Source organism: Sciurus vulgaris, assembly GCF_902686455.1.
Source record: "Sciurus vulgaris genome assembly, chromosome: 7".
Taxonomy (NCBI): Eukaryota; Metazoa; Chordata; class Mammalia; order Rodentia; family Sciuridae; genus Sciurus; species Sciurus vulgaris.
The window spans coordinates 23,013,847-23,038,841 of record NC_136467.1 but is presented as its reverse complement, the minus strand read 5'-3'; the positions used below and the strand labels follow the sequence as shown (position 1 = coordinate 23,038,841).

The 24,995-nt window shown below is 42.2% G+C and overlaps 1 protein-coding gene across 16 annotated transcripts in view; it reads right to left on the bottom strand.

Moving 5' to 3' along the window:
* Window positions 1-337: 337 nt before the first annotated feature.
* Window positions 338-24,995, bottom strand: part of HIVEP2 (HIVEP zinc finger 2) — a 182,645-nt gene continuing 157,987 nt past the window's right edge. For all 16 annotated transcript variants that reach the window (XM_079146809.1, XM_079146801.1, XM_079146805.1 and 13 more), the window contains 6 exons: window positions 18,856-24,424; window positions 17,537-17,691; window positions 14,044-14,219; window positions 10,326-10,427; window positions 8,646-9,541; window positions 338-2,810 (listed from right to left, as the gene is read on the bottom strand). In XM_079146809.1, the coding sequence (XP_079002935.1) occupies window positions 1,986-2,810; window positions 8,646-9,541; window positions 10,326-10,427; window positions 14,044-14,219; window positions 17,537-17,691; window positions 18,856-24,039 (7,338 nt within the window). In that variant the 5' untranslated portion in view covers window positions 24,040-24,424 and the 3' untranslated portion in view covers window positions 338-1,985. The remainder of the gene's footprint in view (window positions 2,811-8,645; window positions 9,542-10,325; window positions 10,428-14,043; window positions 14,220-17,536; window positions 17,692-18,855; window positions 24,425-24,995) is intronic.

Genomic DNA, 24,995 nt, shown 5'->3' with positions numbered 1-24,995 from the left:
CCAGTGGCATTTCAGATAAGTCTTCAAGACAAGAGGCAGAAAGGAAAATCATTTGCTTTATTCAGATATGATATATGCAGCTCAGGCCCAGGCTTAGGTTAGGTGTATCCATTTCCAGAGCCCAAACCTTAGTGGCCACTATCTGTCCTACTCAGATGACCAATGGAAGCCAGTGACTTGCCTCTCACTTATTAAAAGCATCCGCACTCAGCATGCCATGGGGTGGGCGGAGCCTCACAATTAAAAGCACAGATGGTATGTCAGCAGCATCAAAATTCATGTAGAAACAAAACTGAGAAATTATAATGTAAAACAACACATAAGAACTAGACACCTCGAGCATGTAATTGTACATTTATTTCTCTTTTTAAAGAACACTCCTTAATGTAATTCAATATACAAACTTGGTTTCACAGAATTATAATCCACTATGTAGCACAAAGGTAACCCAGATTGTGTGTGTGTGCACACACGTGTGCGTGTGTGTGCACATGTTGCTGTACCCCTCCCCCCGCTCTGCTCTTCGGGACCTACGAAGGCTCTTCCCATCTTTAGCACTATTCCAAAGCCATTCTGAATGTTCTATACAACAGACGTCATCCTCCCGTGGGTTATTTTTCCTTGAAATCTTATTTTCAACATTCCCCCTGAGATAGCCAGGAGTGTGACACTCTTCCCCTACACAAAGGGGAAGGTGACTTCCCCTAATGCAGATAGATGTTAACCCTGTTACCTTGCGGTCAGTCTGACCGGGAGAGATGGGGAGAGGTCTCCACGCCCTTCCCGGCTTCCACATCCAACCCTCGGTGTCCAAGCGCAGGCCCTCTGCGTAGTCTTAGTTCAGTCACCATCCTGTGCAGCCAGGACCAGGGAGATCTCTAAGCCCAGGTCTCCTCCAAGGGCAGTGCACAGCACTGCCTGCCAAGCCACCGGGCCGGCCGATAACCAAGCTCTACAGTCCCATGTGCTTTGTCACTTTAATTTTTAAAGACACCCTAGCATAGGTCTGTGGCAACCTAGTGTCCAGCTGAGTTACATAAAATTGTACCAGTGATGCACTTGTACATATTTACATGGGGCGGAATGTTTTCCCATATTTTTAGATGAGTATATAGATCAACATGTTCACATAAGACCAAATACTTTTAATATTATTTATAACTGTTTTATAAAGCTTTGAAAAAACTCACAATAGCACATTGTTTACTTTAATGCTTTACGGTACTATCAGTTTAAAATCACAATCAGCACTTAAGTTATAGTCAATCCAGCAAACAAGAGACAAAAAAATTTACAAGAGTTAAGAACTGACTGATACATCCTTTATCTTTTTTTGTAACTAATGCATAAGTGCAGAATAAGATACTCTAGTTTAAATATCTTGTTTACAATGTACATTGTTGTTCTAGTTACGCAACAGTAAATCCCATGCTTCACATAGAAAAGCAATCCACAACATTTAAGAAAAAATGTACAATTTATGAAACAAAGTAAATAAATATTAGTATTACAGAATCAGAGCTGTACATAAAAGCTGTTCAGTTTTTATCATATAAAAATATGTTTTAGTGCAACCTCACATATATATTGATGCTGTTTTGCTTTACATCATTTAGATCCAAGTGTCCAAAAAAGGAAAGAAATTACATTTATTACAAAGCAGATACACAAATTCTAAAATATGTACAAATTACTGCTAAAAAATGCTTATAAGAATATAAGCAAAGTAAAGAAAAGGCACAAACATCTGTACAATTTTAAAAGTACCAGACCCAATAGGTTAATTTCAAATTTTGTTTTGGTCAGGCTCATGATGACTTGGTAATTTACCTAATTCTTTTGAAATAACAAAAGTATATATAATAGCAAACTACTGTAACTTAGGACAGGCATGCTATAAACTCGATTATCTCTATTTCTAGAAAAACAAAACAAAAACAAAAAAGGGGGCCAATGTGGAAATGAAAGTCTCCATGCATCTTAGATCAATGTAGCTGACTCTTCCCTGATGAGGGCTCGTGGCCTTCGTCTGTGCTTGAAGAGAACTCCTTGCTGCTGTGAAAGTCCACCTGTTTCTCATCCACAGGACTCTGGCTGTGAAACGTGGAGTGAGCCAATGAAGTCTGTGAAGTACCAAAACTGTCCTTTTCACCATCATGCAAGTCTGGGTGGGCGGCTGAGGTACAGGGCTGACCTGGCTCAGGCCCGCTAAAGTGTCTAATGCCTACGTGTGCACTTTCCAAGGGTTTCTGGAGGGGCTCCTGCACCCGGGCTGGCTGATCAGCCCCAAGCAGAGCAGCCTCTTCGGTGGCAATCCGGAGAGAGGCAATGGCTTTTGTACAAGTCTGTATGTTTTCCTCCTGTTCCCTCTCTGTTGAGTTTAGGCTGTCTTCCGAAGTGCTCTGTTTCATCAGTAGCCGAGGAGAGGAGGGAGTGCTCGGTAGACCAGATGACTGCAAAATGTGAGGCGCTCGCTTCTCCTGCTGCCTGCAGAGAGCATAGGGATCCTTGGGGAAGGGCTCCCCGGGAGCCCCTTTCTTCTCCCCAGGGCCCTCCATTGGCAGAGGCAATGTGGGTGGAGGATGTAAACCGGAAAGGGCCGGTGGCATGGAGTGGACCATTTGGATCCCACCAACTGGCACCATGGGGATAGGAGCTCGCACTTGCTGCTGAGAGTGGAGTGGAAGATGACTGAAGACATAGTCAGTAGGACCCTCAGGGAAAAGGCTGGAGCCTTGATGTTCATAAGCACCTTCTTGGTCTCCATAGAGACTGAAGTAAGGAACCTGAGGTAATCCTCTTCTCAAGTTCTGCACAGGAAAACAAAGAGCACACAATTCACATCCTACCGCTCTCCCTTCTTGGGTCAAGCGTATACCTCCTTTCCTCCCTCCCAGGTCAATGCACTACCTTTATCAACTTCTCATTTCTCAAAACAAAACAGATTTCTCCTTCTAGACCCTGAAAGAAGGTGTCAACCTGTGAAAAGTTACTTCTGTTTTTCAACAGTAAGGTGACACAGCATTCAGTATTTTCCACTGGGTACAGAGACACACTTTAGCTCTGTTTTCTTCATAAGAGAGAATGAAAAGAAAACAATGAATAATCACCAGGAACAAAAAAGTTTACCAAGCAAAAATCACTAATAAACAGTTTTAAATTCAACAGGAAATAAAAAGAGTGCCATCTGTTTGTACATTGAGTTGATTTTTAAGATTTGTCTTAGGGTTGATGTGTATGATTAAGAGTTAAAAGCCTGAAAATTGGCCTTTTAAAAAAGTTTTCCACAAAAAGGATGACAAGACCATGGGTAGGACTCAGACAGCTTCCTCCAGCGAGCAAGGCATTGGTCTAAAGGACTAAATTCCTGCTCAAGGGTTGTTCAGTGGCCAGCCTCTGCAAAAATAGCCTTCCCAAATCAAGGCTATTGAAGTCTTATATCACTGCCAGTTCTATAAGAAAACTATGCATCCAAGAGGTTGTTAACACTAAATATTTCAGAGAGTTAACAATTTATACTCAAATACATAGCTGGGAACCAAATATGATTGTGTCTTAAATCCTTTGTTGATGTTATTTTCACTTAAATGTCTTCTTGGGATTTAATGAATTAGAGATAGTTAAAATTTGGGGCCCAAATTCCAGATTTCCTCTTCTCAGTCCTGCAAATGAAGAATTTATTTTCTACATTTGTTTCTGTAGCTAAGTACAGCTCAGACTGTCATATTATCAGGTTTTAATGAGATTATCAGATATTAATTACTATGATTCATTCTGTTAATGGACTGTCATTTAAAAGGGGGCTCTGTTGTTTATTTTGAGAACTGAAGGTAGGCAGACATAAACTTGTCAAGTATGGTACTAATGCAGGAGAGAGATCAAAAGAAATTCTAATTCATTTCACGGAAGCTTTGTACTAAAACTCAAGGTATGCTCTATACCATTAAGGACTCAACTAGTTCTATTTAGATTGTAAGACGGGACCAGGAACTATAAATTATGCATTATCTCCCCAACTCTGTGCCATGCTTGGCGTTTAGCCTGCTCTGGGTTACACCTTTTTCAAGCTAGAAACAAATGACTCATTCTGGAAATGCAGGTGAAATGGTGTAATCATCAACCCTGTAATCACCAGGACCTCATAAGCTATGAAAGGTGGGAATTTTACGGTACAAGAAAGAATCATTTAAATGCAAATACACACAAAATCTCTCTTGCATTTGCTCTGGTCTCCTTCACTGAACAACAGTTAAGGTAGGAGAAACTTTAATACCTGTGATAATAATCTGTGAAGATAATGAAATGAATTTTCTTTTAATCACAGTTTCCACAGATTTAAAGTTTAAAATAGAGTGGAGCAGGGTTGTTTTTCCATTTTGCTCTCGGGTGCTCTTCTGTGTCATCCACTGCACATGCCTTGTCAGAAGGCAGAACTGGAGGCCCTGGGGAAGCTGGCAGAGGCCAGTGGGGGGATAAGTGCCATTCCCCCAAGCTGTCTGAGATCCCAGCTCCAGGCTCACCAAGGGAGTGATGGTCTGTGTCATCTAAGACTAGAATTCACTCAATGCTCTAAATCCAATAAGATCTTGTCTTAACAATAAAAGGTTCACATCAGATCTGCCCTGATCAGAAATGGAACGACAACCACAGAAGTGAGTGTACGTGTAATTTCCACCACATCACCGTCTCCCTTGCTCCACAGGGTGTCTGGCACTTCCACCCATCCTTCTCTTCTCATGTAATTCTCCTGCACCCTCCAAACAAATTAGCATAATGTATGTTTTTCTCTACTTTGGTTTTTAACTCTGCAATCCTATTGCTCTGTAATTCGGACATAATCACAATGTAGAGTACAAACTCTGGTCCTACTTAAACATCAGTAAGAAAGATCCTGTCATGGAAAACTGAATATTGAATTCAACTGTGGATTATGTTAGGGGTATGTGCGCGTGCACACACATGTAGGTGTACATATCATAGGCCTATAGTACACACAGCTTTATCACCTATTTCCCCTGCACCACATATACTATGTCACTCATCTTTTCTACAGGGTGTCAATAGGTCCCTCTGGAAGACTAGGAGGGAGATAGAAGAGCAAGAGTCCTCGGGCAGCAGTGAGCAGGAGGGTACCTCATGCAAATGCAAAGGGAGGGGTGACTGATCTGTGTTGGGTCACTGGTCAGGGACTGCAGGGAAGTGGCCTTGGCTTGAAACCTGCCAATGTCCTGAAGCGATAACAGCCGGGGGCTGTCAGCTCACTTCATTCCTTACAGCTAAATGGCATGTTCTTCCGGGAACAGGTATCTACACAGTCCACTTCCCTGGCTGCCACAGACAGATTTATCTGTGACCAAGAGGTGAAGTGACTTGCCCAAGGTCACACAGACCATGAGAGAGAGACTGAATGGTGACGGTTTCACTGCACACAATGTTCATCTGCATCACACACTTTTTCTTCCTTTCATTCTCTTTCTTGCCTTCCTTCTTTCTTTCTTTCCCTCCCTCCCTCCTTCTTCCTTTTTTTCTTTCCTTAATTTATCTACCAAAACTTAAGGATGGAAAAGGAAATGTATTTGATCTAAAAAAAAAAAGAAAGAAAGTTAAGGTGAAACTATAACATTATTCCATCTTGGAGTCACACATAATAGATTCTCAAAATATTTACTGAATGAATGCATAAAAGACCCTTCACTTTTAATCCCACTTCTCTGAAAATAAAGACAAACCAGAAGGAGTTAGGGCAAAAATGGCAGGGTGGTAGCAATCTCAGTGAGATGTCTTGTGTCTTCTGAATCTGCTTCCTGGTCTGTAAGCCCAGACTAAGCCAGAATCAGCATGCCACCCTGGGCTCCCAGGTCCCTTCACACCACCGCCACTACTAGCAATGTTAAGCAAAAGAAAAGGCATTGCTAACAGAATGTCCATCAAAGAGGATTATTTTTTGTATCATTCTTTTTGATATTTCATAATTATGAGAGGATGAAGCCTTCATCTAACATAGCAATCAGGAGAAATGCTTCTCGTGCTACTGTCAGGTCTATGTTGCTCTGACCACAGGAACCTTGTTCACACAGCAGAGAATGGTGAAAGTCTTCCTCTGTCCCTAAAAAGAGTGTGAGAAAGCATCAAATGGGAAATTCTGGGGACCGCTATCTCTGCTTGATGGAGGATTCTCAGGTCTGTCTATTCCCTCATTGTAAGATATAATCCATGCTTATATAAATATATCAAAATAGATTCTACAGTCATGTACAACCAAAAAAGATATTTTTAAAAGAATGAGGTTATTAGGGTGGGGCTTTCATGATTGTATCAGTGACTTTATAAGAAGAGGAAGAAAGACCTGGGTTGGTAAGCATGCTCCATCTCACCATGTAACATCCTCTGCCCTGCTGTGTTGCACCAAGAAGGCCCTCACCAGATGCTGAGCAGACCCTGGCACCTTGCCCTTGGACCTCCATGCTTCCAGAATCAGAAGCTGAATAAACCTCTGTTCTTTGCAAATTACCCAGTCTGTGATATTGAGTCAGAGCAGCAGAAAATAGACTAAGAGAGCTTACAAAATTGGAAATCCTGTGTCCTCCTTTCCTGTTTTTTTTATATGATAGTTTTATCACATAAAACTCTTATTTGATTATATTCACCATCAAGGTTTTCCTTGCCTGTTTTGTATGCTTGGCTTTACATGCTTGTGACACCCAGTTTTATATCTCTGGGTCCATGCCCCAAGACTGATAACCTTATGGATCCAAAGAACATTTTTCTCCTAATCTTCTTCATCTCGATAAATGTATCACTAAGTGTGCACACACACACACACAAGCAGCAGGCTATCCATCTCTGAAGAGAAGTAACTAGGCAACAGACCAAGCCTTCATCAATGGTCAAGTTTAACAACTCTACTTAATATTCAGGTGAGCTGCTTAAAAAAAATGAAGCAAAAGAAACAAATACTGAAAATCTGGGTCAAACTCAGCAACAAATAAAACCAATCTCCCTCCAACAACAACTTTTTGAGCACATATTTAAAAATCAGATGCATTTCCTTGCTCCACTCCTTCAATTCCTTTGCCTGAGTTGATTGTGGGTTGCCTTTTTTTTTTTTTTTAATAACCACAGCATGCTTGCACTACCAGCTTGCTTTTTATGACTGCAGTTCACTAAATATGCTCCACAGCCTTCCACAGGCACGGTCTCAATGCACCTGGCTGATGCTGGAACAAGAGCCAGCGGGGACGGAGGACAAAGCTCCTCCACTCCACCCTGCCAGCAGGATTGTGTCTCTATCAGAGACAGCATTTGACACCCGCCCCAGACCTGCCATCCCACAATGCAAGGGATTTACTGCTCTCTATTCATGCTGCAGTGGCATAAACGGAAGAAAATCCCTCCTTTCCACTTTTGCCAAGACACAAAACCTGTAGAAATGTAGCTCTTTTTCTTAGCTTGCTAATTTATGGGCTTGGCAAATAAATGACTTCCTGATGGCTGTGCATGTCTCTGCAGGATTTGTACCAGGAAGAAGATGGTACTCAGGCTTTGACAAGAGGTTGCTGGCGATGGGGGGAGTGGAATGCAGCAGGGAGCTTTCCTAGAGTTTAAAAATGACAACCTGAGCTTGTGTTATGATTCAGGGTGGCAGAAAGTGAAGACGGGGAGGGAACTGGCCACCAGGGCAGGGATGAGATGAGCGGGGTGTTGGCAGGGCTTTCACTGGCTGGGAAGAAGAGTCCTAATGCTCAGGAGAGAAAACTTGAGCCAAGAGTACAACAGAGAGTAGAGACCAGGAAACTAAAAACATGCTTAAAGCAAAAAAATGTCTCCACGTCTCCGTCTATGCTGAGTTCATTTTCATATCCTTCGCAGAGCAGAAAGAGACATCACTGTCTGCCATGCCAGGGAACCAGGCAGAAGAGGAGCTTATCTGTGGATTTGCATTAAACGAGCTGCTTAAATGTAGTCTGTGACCCCTGCTGCTGTTCCTTCATTTATAATAAGGGCCTGTGCTAGAAGTCTTTGAACATTCTCCCTTGGCTCTCCTGACTTCCCATTCTCTTGGGCCTGTGCTCTCACTCAGCAAGTGCACCCAGTGGGGTTAACAGCAAGAAAAGCTGAAATGTTCATGCCCTTGCTTTGTAATCATAAGGTGTATGTCACTCTCTCCTCGCCGGGGGCTGGCCAGTTTCACATGTCCACTCCTACCCGGCAAGGTAAAGAGTATATTAGAAAATAATGTTGGAAGCCACGTATAATGGCGAAGCAGAGTTCTTATCTGGTGGAGAGTGCAGATCACTGACACCTACGAGCCCCTGTGAGTGGTTACGCAGTCAGCCATTCCAATGGCTTCACCTTTTTTACTCAGGAAAAGGTTTCAGCTCGCGTCTACAGTTAGTTAAGCTTAGGAAGCCTTCAAAAGGCCTCACCTGTTCCCAGCTGGAAATGCACTACTGCTGTGATGCAATACTGCGCTTGGAGTAATGCCACAGCCAGGTTACTGACAAGAGCTGTGACAAAAATGTCTTCTGCTATTCTCAGCAACCAAGTCCACACCATGTTACAATAAATGCCATACTAGCATGTCATCAGGGGGCTCCACTGTGCTGCAACTTGTATATTAGAAAGAGAAAGCAAGATATACTTACAGGAGGCCCCAGTACAATTGGCTCTGCTTGCAAATACTGCCCCATGGATAATGGCGGGTTATGGTATAAAGCCCTTCTGGGAGATGGTGCTCTTATGGTGGTCATGTATCTTCTCTCTCTTCTGGGAGACAGGTCTCTTCTTGCTGCGATGTCTTTCCCAGGAGAGAGTGGCCTCCTGGGGGACAGATGCCTTCTTGGTGAAACATCTCTTTGGGACATCTCTCTCCTCAATGCAGCTTCCTTTCTTGGTGACAGATGTCTCATGGGTGACAGGTCTCTCCTGGGTGATAAATGTCTTCTGGGTGATAAATCTCCTTTGGGTATCAGATACCTCTTTGGTGAGTTATCTCGACAGGGGGACGAATCATAGCCTGGTGAGGAATGGCGGCTGGAAGGGGAGAAGTCCCTTGGGGAGGAACTCGGCTCTGAAGACAGCACGCACTCCTCGTCCATAGAACTCGGGATGTCTAGCCTGTCCTTGTCTGCTTCCGAGTCTGTACTTTTGCTCTGGAATAGCCTCTGATATTCTGTCATCTGGGTATCTTCACAGGAGTCACTGGGTGTCATGAGCTGAGTCACCTGAATACTGGGCAAAGTAACCAAATAGCTGATCAGTGAAGAATGCCCCAGGGAGCTATCTGAAGGCACCCCATGGGGCGCTGCGCCCACGTTCACAGGCAAGGAGGAGAATCGAGGAGGCTGAGGACTGGTGCTTCTTGATCTTGTTTTTGGTGTCAAATCTCCCTGGTCATCGAAGTCATCATCATCTTCATCATCGTCATCATTATCATCTCCATCCTCACCATCCGATTCCTCGGCATCTGAGAACTGGTGATCAGTTGAAATGCTGGACATGCTATGCTTCTCAGCTGCTTTGTGCAAATCTTCCATATTTTCTGAAACATTTAAACAAAGACATCAGAGGTCAAGACCCACATGACAAAGTTTGGAGCTTATTTCTTCCTTTCTAAAAGCTTTGCTTAGCCCTCTGGTCACCAGAGACAGTGATGTCTCTGTGCGCCTCTGACTCTTACTGGGCATGTTCTTGACCTGCACCGGCTCTGGTCTTTCTATGTATCAGTTTGGTTTCATCCTCACCCTACGATCAGGACTCCTAAGCAGGACTTATAGCTCAGACATCATCCTGCCCATAGAAAACCCTCAACAAATGGGTACTGATACGTTGTTATTGATGATGCCAAAGGACAAGAAGAACAACCTGTCCCTCCAGGTTCAGGTACAACTTTCAGACACGTGGTACATCTCAGGAGGCTTCAACCACCCCCAGGTTCCCTATTGAGGTTGATGGATTTTTTTTTTCCACTAGATTTTCTCTTAACAGGAATAACAACACATTGCTTTTTGAATTTTCCAAAATGCATGATAACATTTAAATCCCTATCACAAAATCATCTGCATTATACATCCTTCAGAGTTCTAGACAGAACTATGTTCACAGTAAGGCCTTTTGTTTCTTCCTCAAGAGTCACAACTGAAATGCTTTTATTTCTCCTTGGCAGGTTTTAAGCAATTCAATATGTCATATTTGTTTTCTATATTTAGTGTTCAATAAAATGAAAAGCAATCATTTTTTTAAAATGTCTAAACTTATATTACCACTTGAGTCCTAGAGCTTCAGTGTGCACCGTGAGGGGGTCAGTCACTTCAACTACGACATACCTGCTTCTTCAGTTTCTGTATCATCCACTGATGTCATTGAGACTCCCAACTCCAGGCATTTTTTCATGTGTGCTTTAGATTTCATATGTTTTGTTAGGTTTCCTAAAAACACAGCCAAACAAAGAGAGAAACTGATTGGTTACCAAAATGTAATGATCATTCCAAAATACAACATGAAATGAACTTATTTGGGAGAATACAGATTTGTTTCTATTGATTACCCCTTACTTCAACCTTCAGAACAATTGGATTTCTAAAGATACCAGTCCCGGAAAGCTTTGGCCCAATCTCAGGTTTTGTTTATTCTAAAAGATGAATGGAAATTCAGGGTCACATCCTCTCAAGAGTAGCAAGACTGGGTTTCTGAGACTTTCCTGCCTGAAAAGGGAGGGATCTAACTCCTACTAAAAAGGCCAGGGTCCCAGGACTCCACAGGTGTGGACAAAAGTTGGGTCAAACAGGTGGGAAAAACCTCAAGAAGGAAATATACTCAACACATTCAACAGACCCCAGACCTTTTGGCACTGATGGACTATAGGTTAACCTCCAAAGATCCTCACCAGTCATAAGAAAAAACACACAAACTGTTATGACAGGCAACCATGTAGATGGATTCAAAGGTCCATAGATCTGCTTAGCTAACTCTTACAGGGAGCATTATCCCTGGCACTTAGTACCATTCTGGCTGGTGTATGAACTTTATGTCAGTAGTTTCTGAACTTCTGGAACAGTAGCTTTCCCTTTTTTATTTAGATTGAGATTTCCATCATTCTAGGAAAAAGGAAGCGTTTCATATTGAATATGCTATAATGATGACATGTATAATTATGTGTCTACATATTTAAATGTATATGTATGTATATACATACCTATATCGCTATCTCTTTAGATTTACATAATTACTAGAGGGAACATGAGAACATTTGAAAAACACTGATCCAATCACTCTTGACCCAAGATCTATGGAAGAAAAAGAATAAATACATACACACACATATACACTCACACACACAAACATACACACACATGAATGTAATATATACAATGATATACCATGCAACTTATCAAAACAGATCCAGGAACCAATTCAGTTTTAAGGAGTATTTACATCCACTTTGATGAAAATGGCTATATTATTATCTGTGCCTTTTGATAATATATTAGCAATGTACCAACAAATGCTTTATTTTTAAGAGCAGGCTCCCTGAAATCTAGGTGGAAACTCACATTGATGAAATAGTTTGTCCCCTTTATGGTAGTTTTTAGCTTACTATTAACATTATGTCACAATTCTAAACTGGCATACCATGTTTACTATTTTACTTATTTTATTATCTACATGTTGCTTACATGCCTATGAATTTTATGTACAATTTTGGTAACTCCAAACAGAAATATTTCCAGGCCCCCATTGCTCTTCTTATCAAAAACATTATATCTACAATTTTTAAAGAGCTCCAAACTTTAACAGACATTTCAATTCCTAAACATGTAAATTTACTAAATGAATGGAAATCATCAGTATCTGCCAGAGGACAAGTACACCAGGTGTGTTTTTAGTTGTGGATGCTAAACATGTTGAGATGACTTACAGTCATCCCTCTCCATCTGTAGATTCCACCACCCAAGGAACAAGAATATTCAGAAAAAGAAATTGCATCTATACTGAACATGTATGAACTTTCTTCTTATCACTATTCCCTATACTATATATTAAAATAAAAGTTTACATGGCATCTATATTACATTAGGTATTATAAGTAATCTGTAAGTGATTTAAAGTATACAGGAAGATGTCCATAAGTTACATGCAAATATAATACCATTTTAACTTTATATAAGGGATGAGCATTCTTGGAGGTTAGTATCTGTGGGGGTCCTAGAATCAATCCTCCACAGATGCTGAGGATGACTGTATTTAGATTTAATCTGTGTCTCTCTTCTACTATAGTTTCCTCTCCATGCATTCCAAGGAGGTACTAGAGTTTTGGGCTCCCTTCTGCAGAGCAAGATCACAGCTAGAAATAGGAATCTGACATGATCCCACCCATGCTTTGGTTTGCTGAAGTCATGAGCTTCTGAAGGAGTGGATTAGGGCAGAGACGGGGAGAGAGAGTGGCGGAGGCAAGTGGAAGGGACTGTCCCTACAACTGGGATGCATCTGTGTTCAGACAACAATGACAATGATGACAACATGGTTTGGAAAACAGGCCCTTCAGATGGAGGTAAAAACTGGTGGGGTTTCCCAGGCTGTTTTACTCAATTCTAAGGGTCTGAGACATTTGCACACTCCCAAAGGGTGATAAGGAAACTCCATCCGTGACCAGAAATAAATCATTTCTTGCTAAAATTCTGGGATGAGGGTTCAGAACCAGATTTAATTTGATGTTTTGAAATATCTAGAAATGTGTCACTTCTTCATCCAGTTTTCACACAACTAATGTATGCCTGTGTCAACTCATATGCCCAATGAAGACATGTCATTTGCAATGTCTAGTGAACTTGCAGGATGTCCCCAAATTAATGTTTTCATTTTCTTATGTCCTAGGGAATCTCTCTGTAAAGCTCTAAATAAAAGGTTTGATTGTGCAAAGGTGGATGCTATTTAAAGGACCTTATGTTTATTTCTTTTGAAGTGTAAATGAATGCTCTCCTTTCTGTCATCTTCAAATAAGGCAGACCTGTAGTATAAATTACATTTTTAATAAAGATGAAACAAATATGTGGAGAGGCTATACATTTTTACTTCTGTCAAATCAATAATAATAATTTAGGATTGGGGGCTATAAGAGGAAATGATACATTTCTATACTGAAGATTATTTTATTTGATATTTATCTTCCTATATGGAAAAGGAAGTAGATAACTCGGTAGGCAAATTTGAAGAGTTAAGGAACTAGAGATGATGTGAGGTTGGTGAGGAGGTGTCTGCAGGATAAGTTAGACCAAAAGTCAAACATATTTCCATATACAGAAATCAAGCAACCTCTAATTCACTACTGTCTCTTTTGAGAACAGCAGGCTTATGAATATTTTCATGATTTTATAAGATGATGAAAACTGAAGCAATCTTCCTGAGTAAAATATGTTTATATAAATCTATTTCTTAAAACAGATTTTTTTAAATTGAAATAAAAATATTATTTCAAGGTAAGTTCTCTAAGATGAAGAGTCATGGCCTTAGAGCAAGAAATTGTCTCTGTGCTGATAAATATACAGAGTGGAAGCTATCAGATTTCTATGCATAATTAATGCAACTGTGGATGGAGGGGCCCACCTGGGAGTCTGCGGATCTCTACATTATTTATAATCTTGAAACTGACCATGGGCACATGTTTTCTTTCCAGCTGCTGCTTTGCTTTTCAATTGCCTCTGCATGTATTATCTCCCTGCACAATTTCAATACTGGTGTAAGTATTATCTAGACCACATAACATTTCCAGCATGAAGTAATAGCTACCCAGGCAATTCTTAGCCACTTCCTTCAGAGACGACTGGCTTGGTCCTAAGTCTAAAGCTCTTAATTAGTCATAAAAGGAGCCTCACAGTCTCACATGCATCCTCTGATCACCGACAAGAGGGACAAAATACATTACATGTAGTCATATTTTCACAAAGCCATCTTACTGTTGATAAATGTGAGTTACAAAATAGTATTCAGAAGACTAAAGTAGTCATCAGAAAAGTATTTTTTCCTCCCCCAAAATCAGATTTGTACCTTTTGTTTTGAAGGCGAAGTTACATAACTTGCATACATAAGGCCGAACATCAGTATGAGTGCGGATGTGTTTTTTGAGCATGCTTGGCTTCTTACAGCGAATCCCACATTCCTCACAAATATACTTTCCACGTCCACGTCCTCTGACATATACATAATCTTCATTTGACTTATACCTGTTTTCAAAAGGGGAATCCAGTGTATTCAAATACTCTTAGTATGTTATATATCAAACCAAAAGTTAATCACTACATGGAAAATTTTATGAGGGTATTTTACAATTATTCAATTTCACTTGTACAAAACCTGGGAAATGTATGCAGTAAAATGCCTGGAAGAACTCGATAACAGATTTGGCACTATAAACAAAATATAATTCTAATGGGATTCAAATGGAATTGGTTCTGCTATTATGTATTAATTTATAGACTTAGGGTATAGATGTTCCAGTGGGTTTCTAGAAGCCCCAAAGAGGTGCAGACCTGTGCCTTATTATATTTGGATTCTAGTACAGTCCTCAGAGAAGGGACATCCCAAAAGCATATCAACATAGTAGAAATCATCATGCATCATGAGTTAACATTACATCATGTAAAATGTACATGTACACACACTGTTTTACATTTGCCAAAAGAAGTATAACTGGTAATAGAATTCTTCATTGCAAGTTTCTACTCTATTTTTACAATTCTGGCACGAGAGTGCCTCAGAAATTTCTAGTGTACACAGGCTGAGCTCAGCTCACCAACTGTTGTCTGCAGATTTGATCTGCTCTTCCTAGGGACCATGAAACTGTACTAACGTGGAGTCTAAATTTCAACTGGCTTCTTGAAGGTACTGTTGCATAACAAAAACTAGAGATTCTATTTTTAATAAAATTTGCATTCGTTTCCAGAAGGATTTCACAGAGAGCTCTGAAGGATATCTGAGGTCATCTACTTCAACCAAATCAGATGGACGAACAAAGTCTTAGATATTTCCTTGGATAATAAAGGGAGGAAACACACCCAATGCTCTACCATCCATTTTGTTTAGAACACAATAGCACATGATAGATAATAGGTGAGGTTCTACTGAATAAATCAACAAACAACATTACTTCTTAAATCGAGGCTAGGCCAGAATTATGGTTCTAATGCCATTATGGAAAGTTTTTTTTCCAGGTGTTTTTTGTAATGTCTAAATGCAAAATTCTTTTTCCACTGTACATTTACTTAAAGGAACTAGATTTATGGTTTTATACATTCTCAGAGGATTGCAAACTGCCTATTGTATCCTAGCTAATCCATCAAGAGGAATAAAAGCAAGTTCAGCTTTAATTGTCCAATTCATTGAAAGACTTTTAAAGGAAAAAAATGCATTCACATCCTTAAATACCAACTTTTCTATGGATGCTATTTAATCTTAACATTATGTGCATTTTGGTAAGCTCCAATTGAGGAAAGAGATAATTAGATTCAAGAGTATTAATAATCAATTTTTTATGCATTTTGCTCCTTACAAAAAAATTACATTTAAACTGGTTCTTCAAAATTGCTTAAAGTTTATCTTTTATTTCACATTATATGTTATAATAAAGTGGAACAAATCCAAAAAATGCAAGACACCCTTCACCTTTCAATTTCTCTATTCTATGCTCCTAACTAGATGACATTGCTTAATGGGTATAGAATAAAACAATTTAACAGAAAGCTAATTTTCCTCAGGAAAGGACACTTCAAGCTTACTGTAATCCATCATCATAGTTGATAAGAAATGCACTTTATCTCCAAATAATAGAATTTATTTTCTAGATCTTAGCTGATTAACTTGCTTAATTCGGTATAACTGTATATTAGAAGAATCTATACCAATAAAATATCTACCTTAAAACATTTCTGTACACCTTTGAATCTACTTCATAGGATATCTGATGTATTTTGAAAAAAAAATTACTTAAAGATATGTTTAACTAAATCATTAAACCTACCAGTTAGGTAATATAAGAAACATACACTTAGAAAATCTGGTCAGTAATACTTTTTTTCCTTCTTAAGTTACCACTTTGGAATCAAGAAAATAAAGAGGTGATAACACACTGTTTGGGATGAACTCCTGGTTACCACCAGGTAGAAACCAGGTCACAGATGAAGAAGTGTTAGGGACCTGGCTGATAACATGGGACAAGGAAAGGAGGAGGAAATGACAGATGGGCACAATCCATTTGGATCATCGAAATGCAGCAATACAATGCTCATGTACACCCTTTCACCGTGTCCTGGGTGGTGGAGGGGGCTCCCAGTACACCCAGTAACTGCAAGGGTGACACTAATCTAGTGATATGAGGGCAGATCCACTAATCTAGTGGAAGAGGACTGTTGCATACTAATGTCGATTGAGTCAAGGGACTTTAAAGTCTCTGAGGAAAAATAAAATCTATGTTTCTCTCATTTATGTTAAAAGATGAGGGTTCATGACTATATTCGACTATGGTTTTAGAGGTGAAAATATCTGGTATCCAAATAGGGCAAAATCTGAGGGAGAATCAACAGCAGCAATCCATCTCCAACCTGTGAAAACCATGTGAGAGATTGATGTTTCATCTCACTGAACAGTCAAATGCTTTATAGCCAAACAAACAACATTATCTTGTCTTCCAAATATAATTGGAATGAACTCATGCTCGCAAAAATATGTAAATTATAGATCTGTTGGAGAGGTAAGGCTAATTACATCATAATCTCCCAAATGTGGTTAAAGTATTTAAAAATTTTTGAAAGTTGAAAGCATAAGTCTGGGTTTTCCTTTCATGGAACTGGGCTGAAGATATATTTCTATCGGATTTAAAACTACAAATTTCATATATGTGTACTTTTTCATAATTACACAATAAAAAAATCCTTGAACCTTATTATTTGAGTTCAGTTGGCTTAGAACTCAACATTCAAAAAGAAATTCCTCAATACAGAGAAAGTGTCACCAACCAGAGAAGACAGGAGACAACTAAATGCAGTGGTACCCTCACTTGGATCCTGGAACAGAAAAAAGATCCTGAGAGGACTGGTGAAATCCCATGAAAGTCTGGAGCTTAGATAATAATAAAAGAGAACAAGTGAACTAGTTTCTAGGAGTCTGTATGAGTGTGCACAGTTTCATTTTTGTAAGAACAGAATAAAAATGTCCATTAATAACACAAATGCCCATAAAGCTATCAAAGAATGAATAAACTTAAATGACATCAAGGGTCTACCAATTTAGTAGATTTCATATTAAATCAGGATGTGAAAATTGAAGACAGAGGCTCAAACCATACACAGCAGGGGTATGTTCATTAAAAGCAAGTCCTAAAAGTACTCATTGCCTATTTTCAGCCAGACTTCAGAACCACGACTGGAAATGGGATTGGCTTTGAGCTTCCACTCAGAAGAGAGGTTATTTTTTCCAGACAGACATACAGGGCCCTTTGCTTCAACTTATGGCTGAACATTTTGCATTTGCACTTAAATTTCCTTACCCTCCTTCAAAGATTTTAATTCGGATAGGCTCAGTTTGCTTGGATCCAACATCTTTATCTCCATGAAGCTCTCCTTTCCCTCTTTCTTTTAATATATTTCCCACGAGTTTCCTTTCTAGTTTGCTACCAAATAAAAAGGTTGCATCAGGTTTCATCTGTAGGACAGAAAGAGAAAATTATTTTGCTGGCTTTCTCTCAGGCACAATCGCCCCTACATCCCACACTTCCATCATCTCTGAAAATAAGCTAAATGCCAAACTAAAAGGACAGGGCTGGAGACAAAAAAAAAGGGACACTTGGGATAAAATAAAGAGTGACAGTTTCCACAGAATAAACTCAACATTGTGAAAGCACACATACACGGCTAGTACTTATTCTGTGCAACACTAATTAAGACTTAGAAGACACTTGTTTTGAAGTAGCAATTAGAAAAACCTATATTAAGGAAGTCATTTCCAAAGTCACTGAAGGGAAGCTAGTAACTGACAGAGTGAAAATATAACCTTAAATCCTCTATTTGCTACATTATTAATTTAGCCTAAATTTTAAAAATGCCTGTTTTTATTATTTTTATAGTTTTACATGTAAGGCAGTCAAGTGTTCCTATAGGAACAAACCAGCCACTAATTTGGGACAGTAAATTTTGAAAGAGAGACAGAAATTTCAGTGGCTTGGGAGACTAAAGCAGGAGGATCACAAGTTCAAAGCCAGCCTCAACAACTTAGCAAGGTGCTAATAAGCCACTCAGTGAGACCCTGCCTCTAAATGAAATACAAAAAAGGACTGGGGCTGTGGCTCAGGGGTTAAGTGGCCCTGGGTTCAATCCCTGGCTCAAAAAAAAATAAAAAATAAGTTTTAGTAACAAGTGTTGCCAGTGAGAACAAGTCCTCTGACATCTGCCACTTTCAGCTCTGACCCCCTTCATGACTCCTTCCCAATCTCTTTTCAACATCCACTCCCCATCCTACACTCCCAAATCACAACTCCCAGAATTCCTCACATCTAAAATAAAACAGATCTGCAAGGTCACTAACACAGGTCTGAAAGGAGAAGGACCCACAGGAATTAGTCCTGGTGGGAGAAGTAAATGGCATCTGGATGAAGTAAATACTTTCCTTCTTTGGAACTTTCCCAGGGACCCTGAGGTCCAAGTGCACTTAGTGGCTTCTTGACCTCTGGATAAGGCCAGTGTTGCTGAGGACTGCCTCAAATCTGATCTTAATGTCACTAGCATTTTTTTAAGCTTTCATCCTTCACCGTGCAGTCCGCTCAGCAATCAGATCCACAACACAAGAGCTCTCTAAAACAGTATCCATTACCTGTGCAAACTGTTTCCAAGCACTGGATGATGTCAGCTTGCCGGTTCCAGGCCTGTGCATAGCAGCCAGAGTATAAATTTCTGCGGTGATTTTTTGCTTGGACCTCAGAAGAGCCAGCGTGGTCTTGGTGTTCAGACCTGATGGATTTGGGTTGCAGGAACTAATGCACCATGAAGCATAAACCGAGGATTTGAAGGTGGCCTGTTGCACAAAATTGGGTTTTGTATAATTCAAGAAGCACCAACTCACGGTAGTAGTTGTCCGCAGACTGGGGAACTGAAGAATCTGCTGGAAATCTGCCACATCAGTGAAAAGAAGAGTCGAGTTTGCCACATTCCCACTGGGGCCAGAGCCCATGTGGACCAGCATGCCAACAGGCAGTTTCTGGCCTTTCCCTTCCTCTTCCTGCTGACTGTCTCCGGTTGGCAGTGAAGAACTCTGAGGACTCATGCTCATGTCCGATGCTGTCTCATCAATGTCCAACTCATCTGAAGACTCTCTGCTTTCTGAAGGCCCACTGGACTTCTGTCCGGGAGCGGGGACCCTGGAACCAGAGAGCATCTCCCTGCTGGGCGGGAATGGCTCCCTTGAGGGCCCGCCAGCAGCTGGATGGTCTTGAGATGAGGAGGGCGACAGAGAGGAGAAGGACGATGACCTGGACTGCGAGCCGTCCTTTGGCTCAGAAGCACACCCTTGCCGAACCAGCTGGGGTTTCTGGGGGCGGGAGAGGTCCTTCTTGATGTCTGAGTTGGTCAGCTCCACAGCACTGAGCTCCTCCACAATCTGCCCATACATCTTTTCTTCTTTGACCCGTTTCTGCTGCTTTGTTTCCATGAAGAGCTCCAAGCTGCTGGCAGGAGAGAGCATCCGCTTGCTGCCTCCAAGAGAGGAGGCACTGTCTGAGGTGGAAGGTAAACATAAGGGGATGGAAGATTCTAAGCCAAGGGGTAAGGTCTGAGGTACTTTCCAAAGTGGGTATTTTTCCAAGTCCACATGCTGCCCGAGCACCTGGGCGATATTGAACCCTATCCCTTGCATGGCTGCGTTGGTTACCAGTGTCCTTTGGGTCATATTCTCGTCAACTTTGCATATGACAATCGCAGGGCTGTTCTGCCCAAGGATCTGAGAAATGCTTGTGTACATGACACTTCCATAGGACGGAACATGTGTCTGGATCCGAACAGGAACCACTGTGCCCGGTAGGGATTGCAAAGGACCAGAATTAGCTGAGACGAAATCTTCTTGAAGAACCTGCTCGGAGGGAGTTTCGGTTGATTTACTGCTTGGGTCCAAAGGAAACTTTGGAGGCAGGTTCTTTGAGTGTAGCCCTGATGTTCCTGAATAACACGGGTAAGTTTGCTCTTTCGTGTGTGCATAATCAGCAGACTTCTTCCCAGTGTGTTCTGCAACGTGCTCTAAGGGATAGTTAGAATGAATTTCTGCCTGGAAAGAAGGTTTGCTGTAGCTCTTCTGAGGATGGGGAGCAAAGGGATGGGGGAAATGTGCCTGCCACCAGGGAGGTTGCTGAGCTGGTAAATGAACCATACAGACAGTGGGGTACTGAAATTGAAACAAGGCATTCTGAATTGGAGAAAATGGAATCGTCTCTTGGTGTGGAAATAAGTGCGGCTGCTCAGGTAAGTGCTTGCTTGTCATGTAGGATGTGGGTTGAATCAAGGGGTTTCTCAAAGATTCCTGACTGTCCATGTGCATGATCTGTGGTTGGGCCAGGTGGAGCGGCCCTGAGCTCAGCTGGGCACAAGGACCCACCACCTGCTTTCCTGGGTCATCTGGCGGAAGAGGCGGAAGCACAGAGGACGGCACGTGATGCCATGCGGCCCTGAGGCCAGCGTGCAGCTGCTCCATCTGCTCCTGTTTGACGCCTGGGTCCACGCTGGCCTCGCCCTGGGCGATTTCTGGGGAGCCACTGAAGGAAGCCTGCCGCACCAAAAAGCATTTCTTCCTCTCCCGGGAGGGTGATAACGTTGAGGCTGATGTTCCCACCACAGGGGCATGGGACAGATTCCCATAATCAAATGATTTACTCCGAACCTCTGGGACTTCCGCTGGGTGAGGACACGGCATCTGTTCTGAGGAGCAGCGTCGCATCTCTTTTTGGTGGTGATGGCCCGGAACAGACAATGAGTAAGAACCAGCAGGGACGGTCAAAAACTCGGAATGCTTCCCAAACTCATCCTGCTTAGGAGGGGCAGTAAACTTAACGCTTTCCTCTCTTTCAAAGGACATGGAGAAACTGGAGCTGTGGGACAGGTTGCTTTCTTGACTGGGGCTGCGAGAGAGGCCGGTGCCCGTGGACTCAAAGCTGGACTCCCCTGAGGAGTGCTCCATGTCTGCGAGTCGCAAGCGCTTCTTTTTGGGCGGCAACTTCTCCGCAGGGAGCTGGGAAAGGGTCTCGCTCCTCTGGGGCCACTGGAATTCCTCCACTGGCTTTTCAGGCTCTTTACTCTGGGCTTCTTTCTCCTTCTCTGGCTTATCAGGCTCCTCGGTGACTCGAATCTCAGGGACCTGGATGTTGTGCTGGCGAACCAACCTGGGCTGCGCGTGATAGGACGGCTGCTGGGCCTGCGGGGCCGGGGTCGGCTTCCCCCCGCTTTCTGCACTGTACCCAGAGGGAGCCCACTCCGGGCTCACGGGGGCTTCCGGAACCTCACTGTCACACGTCTCCGATGGGGACGGGGCTTTATCCTGGGTACAAGTCCCAAGTTCAGCTGACTCGGACCTTTCAAAGGAGCTGGGCCGGCTCAGTGAGTTGGTGTGCTGAATCACGGAAATCACATTTCCAGGCGGTTTCCTGCCCCCTGGGTCTGACATCTTGTCAGGATCCGTGGCTGAAAGTGACTCCTCGGATCCCAGGGATGGACTTCCAGAGTGCAGTTGGGGTCGACCGGGGTCAAAGCGCTCAGGGTGACTGTGTGAAGGATTCTCGAGTCCAGCCACGGGAAATCCACTCCTTACTCCTTCCAGCATCTGCAGTTTGGGGTCATAATCTGAAGCCATGATGTTCATGGGAGTACTTACGACGCTGCTGCAAATCATGGGGGTGTCCTCCTCGTCCCCCACACTCTTCTCTTTCCTGCGTTTTCTGTTTTCACATGTGGTTCCGAACATGGTTGGCACTCCCTGCACTGGCACCGAGGGATCCATAAAATATTCTCCATGTTTTAAAGAACTGAAGCAGGAAATGTCCCTGTAGCTTTGCTTTGGTGTTTCCGAGTCTTCCCACTTCTTATAGGGTTTCCGGCAGACATCATAGTCATACCCAACCCTGTCCCCAGGAACCAGTTTCTTTTCCTTGAGGGATGAGCTGGTGAGACTCTTGGACATCCTGCCAGGGTGCTCGGCCTCCATGTGCCCTTCCTGGACAGATGGCAGCTCGAATGCCGCTTGTCTTCTTAGCATGCGCTGAGGGGGTATCCCTACAGTGCCCGGGTAGAACACGTCATCGGACCCTGTCATCCTTTCATCAAATGAATGGCTTCCTCTCAAAGAAGGAGGAATACTTAAATTAGTTGCTGAAGAAGTTGGCATCGAGTTGCTTCTAATAAGGGGGGAAGAGTCTACAGGAGCTTCTAAGAGAACTGGGTTGCTGACTGGGAAACTAGCAGGATAAAGTTTTCCTTCATTCCTGACTGACGACGGAATTGTGTGGGGTAGCCTGGACTCGCTGTTGAATTTAGTGGACTTCAGCAGGCTTGTTTGACCCGGTTCCACTTCCCCCTTGCTGGGGATCAGCTGCGAGACTGGGTCTTCAAACATCTTGACTTCCAACCTGGTGTTTACATGAGGTAATGGTTCCATGATGCCCTTCCGTCCCATGGTGGCCCGCTCCTGACCTGTGGGTGTAACACTGAGTGCATTTCTTGGACTAAGCCGACAGTATTTTCCAAAGATGATTTCTTCATAAGATTTTGCATTGGTATTGGGAGGGCTTATTTGCTGCTCTGCACTTTCTGAGCGAGAAAAGTAACCTGAATCAGTGCTTCCTTTACTGTGCGGGCTCAGAAGGTTGAGAGATGGCTCAGAATCTTGTCCTTTTTTCTCTGACAGTCTTAGTGCAAGTTTCTGTTTAACTGTGTGAGAGTCATCAGCCTTAGTATTTAAAGATGGGTTTGGTAGCATATCAGAGCCAATATACTGAGAGCTTTCGTTAGGTAGTGGAATTCCACTTTTGGGGATAATCAAAATCGGCACCTTCATTGGACCTCCCAGTGATTCTTCTAGGGACCCGTGGTAGCTACCTCTGCTAGCAATATCCAATGGGATGGGTGGGCCGGGGCTCATTTTGTCAGAAGTCTCAGCAAACAAAGAGCTCTCCTCATCCGTGTCTGTACTCTGTTCACCATCCGAATGTATTTCTGCTTCTACATCAATAAAACCAGCTTCCAAGTCCAATTTAGATACAGCCGACTCTGTGAAAGGTACTAATCCTGCCTTAATTGCATGGGCATGTGACTTCCTGTGCTTGTACAAATTGCTCTTTGTCTTGAAAGAGAAACCACAAGGTATACATGGATATGGCCGCTCACCGGTGTGGGACCTGATGTGTTTTTTCAGAACACTTGGTTTGGCACATGCTCTGCTGCAGTAAGGGCAAATGTACTTGCCGGGCTTTTTGGGTTTGTGCTCTTTCTTGTGAGCATCTTCTGCCTGTTCGAGACTTTTCTGGGAGTATTGGCTATAAGCAGGGTTCAGACTTGAAATCTTTTTTCTAGGAAAACCACCACTGTGGCCATGTATAGGAAAAGGAAATAAGTCCTCGGAGGCGACCGATGGCAAAGGGCCAGGGAAAAGCCAAGGAGGGCCTTCTAGGCTCTGGTGTGGCTTGTTGCTGTGCATGACCCCCTGTGGCAATGAGTGCTGAGGGAAAGAGAGTGAATGTTGGCATGAATATGGACTCGGACGGTGCGGTGGGTACTGCTTCTCTGTGACTTGCTGCACTGCTTCGCTGGGTGAGGCCAGCTTCCCAGAACCAAACAGCTGTGCTGATGCTGTGTTTCCAATCTGCTCAGGATCAATTTGTGGTTGCCGCTGTCCTTCTTGACTACCAAAAGTGCTCATCTTAATAATAGCCGATTGTTCCTGTCTCCATCTACCTGATGCTTTATCAGTTTCTCCAGACCTTGAGGTAGCTTTTTGTCCTAGAGCTGTGTCCCCAGTGTCCATTTTGTTGCGCAAGGTCTTAAGTGCTACTTCACCTGAAAGCCGTGCAGACTCATGGAGTGTCTCAATGCTGTGCTTTTTAAAGCTTGGGCGCTCCCATGTTCCAGAGTGTCTGCAAGCTGGCTGACTGCCCCTTCTCTTTGGAACCCCCCACACCCACACCGTAGTCAATAGGCATTAGATTGGTATGTCCTTTTACCAGGCTATAACACAGTTCTCTCCATCATAGAAACGTCCATCCAAAACTTAAGTGCAAATCTACAAAGATTTCTTATGGCATCTGAATGTTTTCAACTAGGATGAAATTAGGATGATGAATAGTCTGGAAGAAATTTTGCCCATCAACTACAGCAAAGTTCAATTGCCAGTTTCTCTAAGATAAAATGGCCTGAAGGAAAAGAAAACACAGAGATTGTTATAACAGCCATCAAATAAGAAACCAAATCCAAACCTAAATGGTCATCCTGAAATTAGACAAATTAAAAATGCTGTTCATTCCAAGGAATTCTTTTTATAGCTGATAAAATTAATTTCACAATTAAAGAGTGTTAATTTCAAACAGCATTATGTCATGAGCATTCATCTCTTCCATGTTTGAACTTTGGTCAACCCTTTATAAATACTCCTTAAATTTACTTAGAAAGATATTTGAGGACTGTCAGTGTAGCTCAGTGGTAGAGTATGTGCTTAGCATGCAAGAAGCCTGGGTTCAATCAACAGAAGAGGAAAGAAAGAGAGAGACAGAGAGACAGAGAGACAGAGAGAGAGAGAGAGGGAGGGAGAGAGAGGGGAAGGAAGAAAATAGAATTTGAAGGAAAACTCTTTATAGATATCATTTATAAAATCGTAAGATTTTTTAAAATTTTCATTTAAAAACTTACACTAATCCTAACCATGTTTTAAGACTTGCATGAGAAAGTGTATTACCTATCTCTAAAAAGATATATATTTTATAGCTT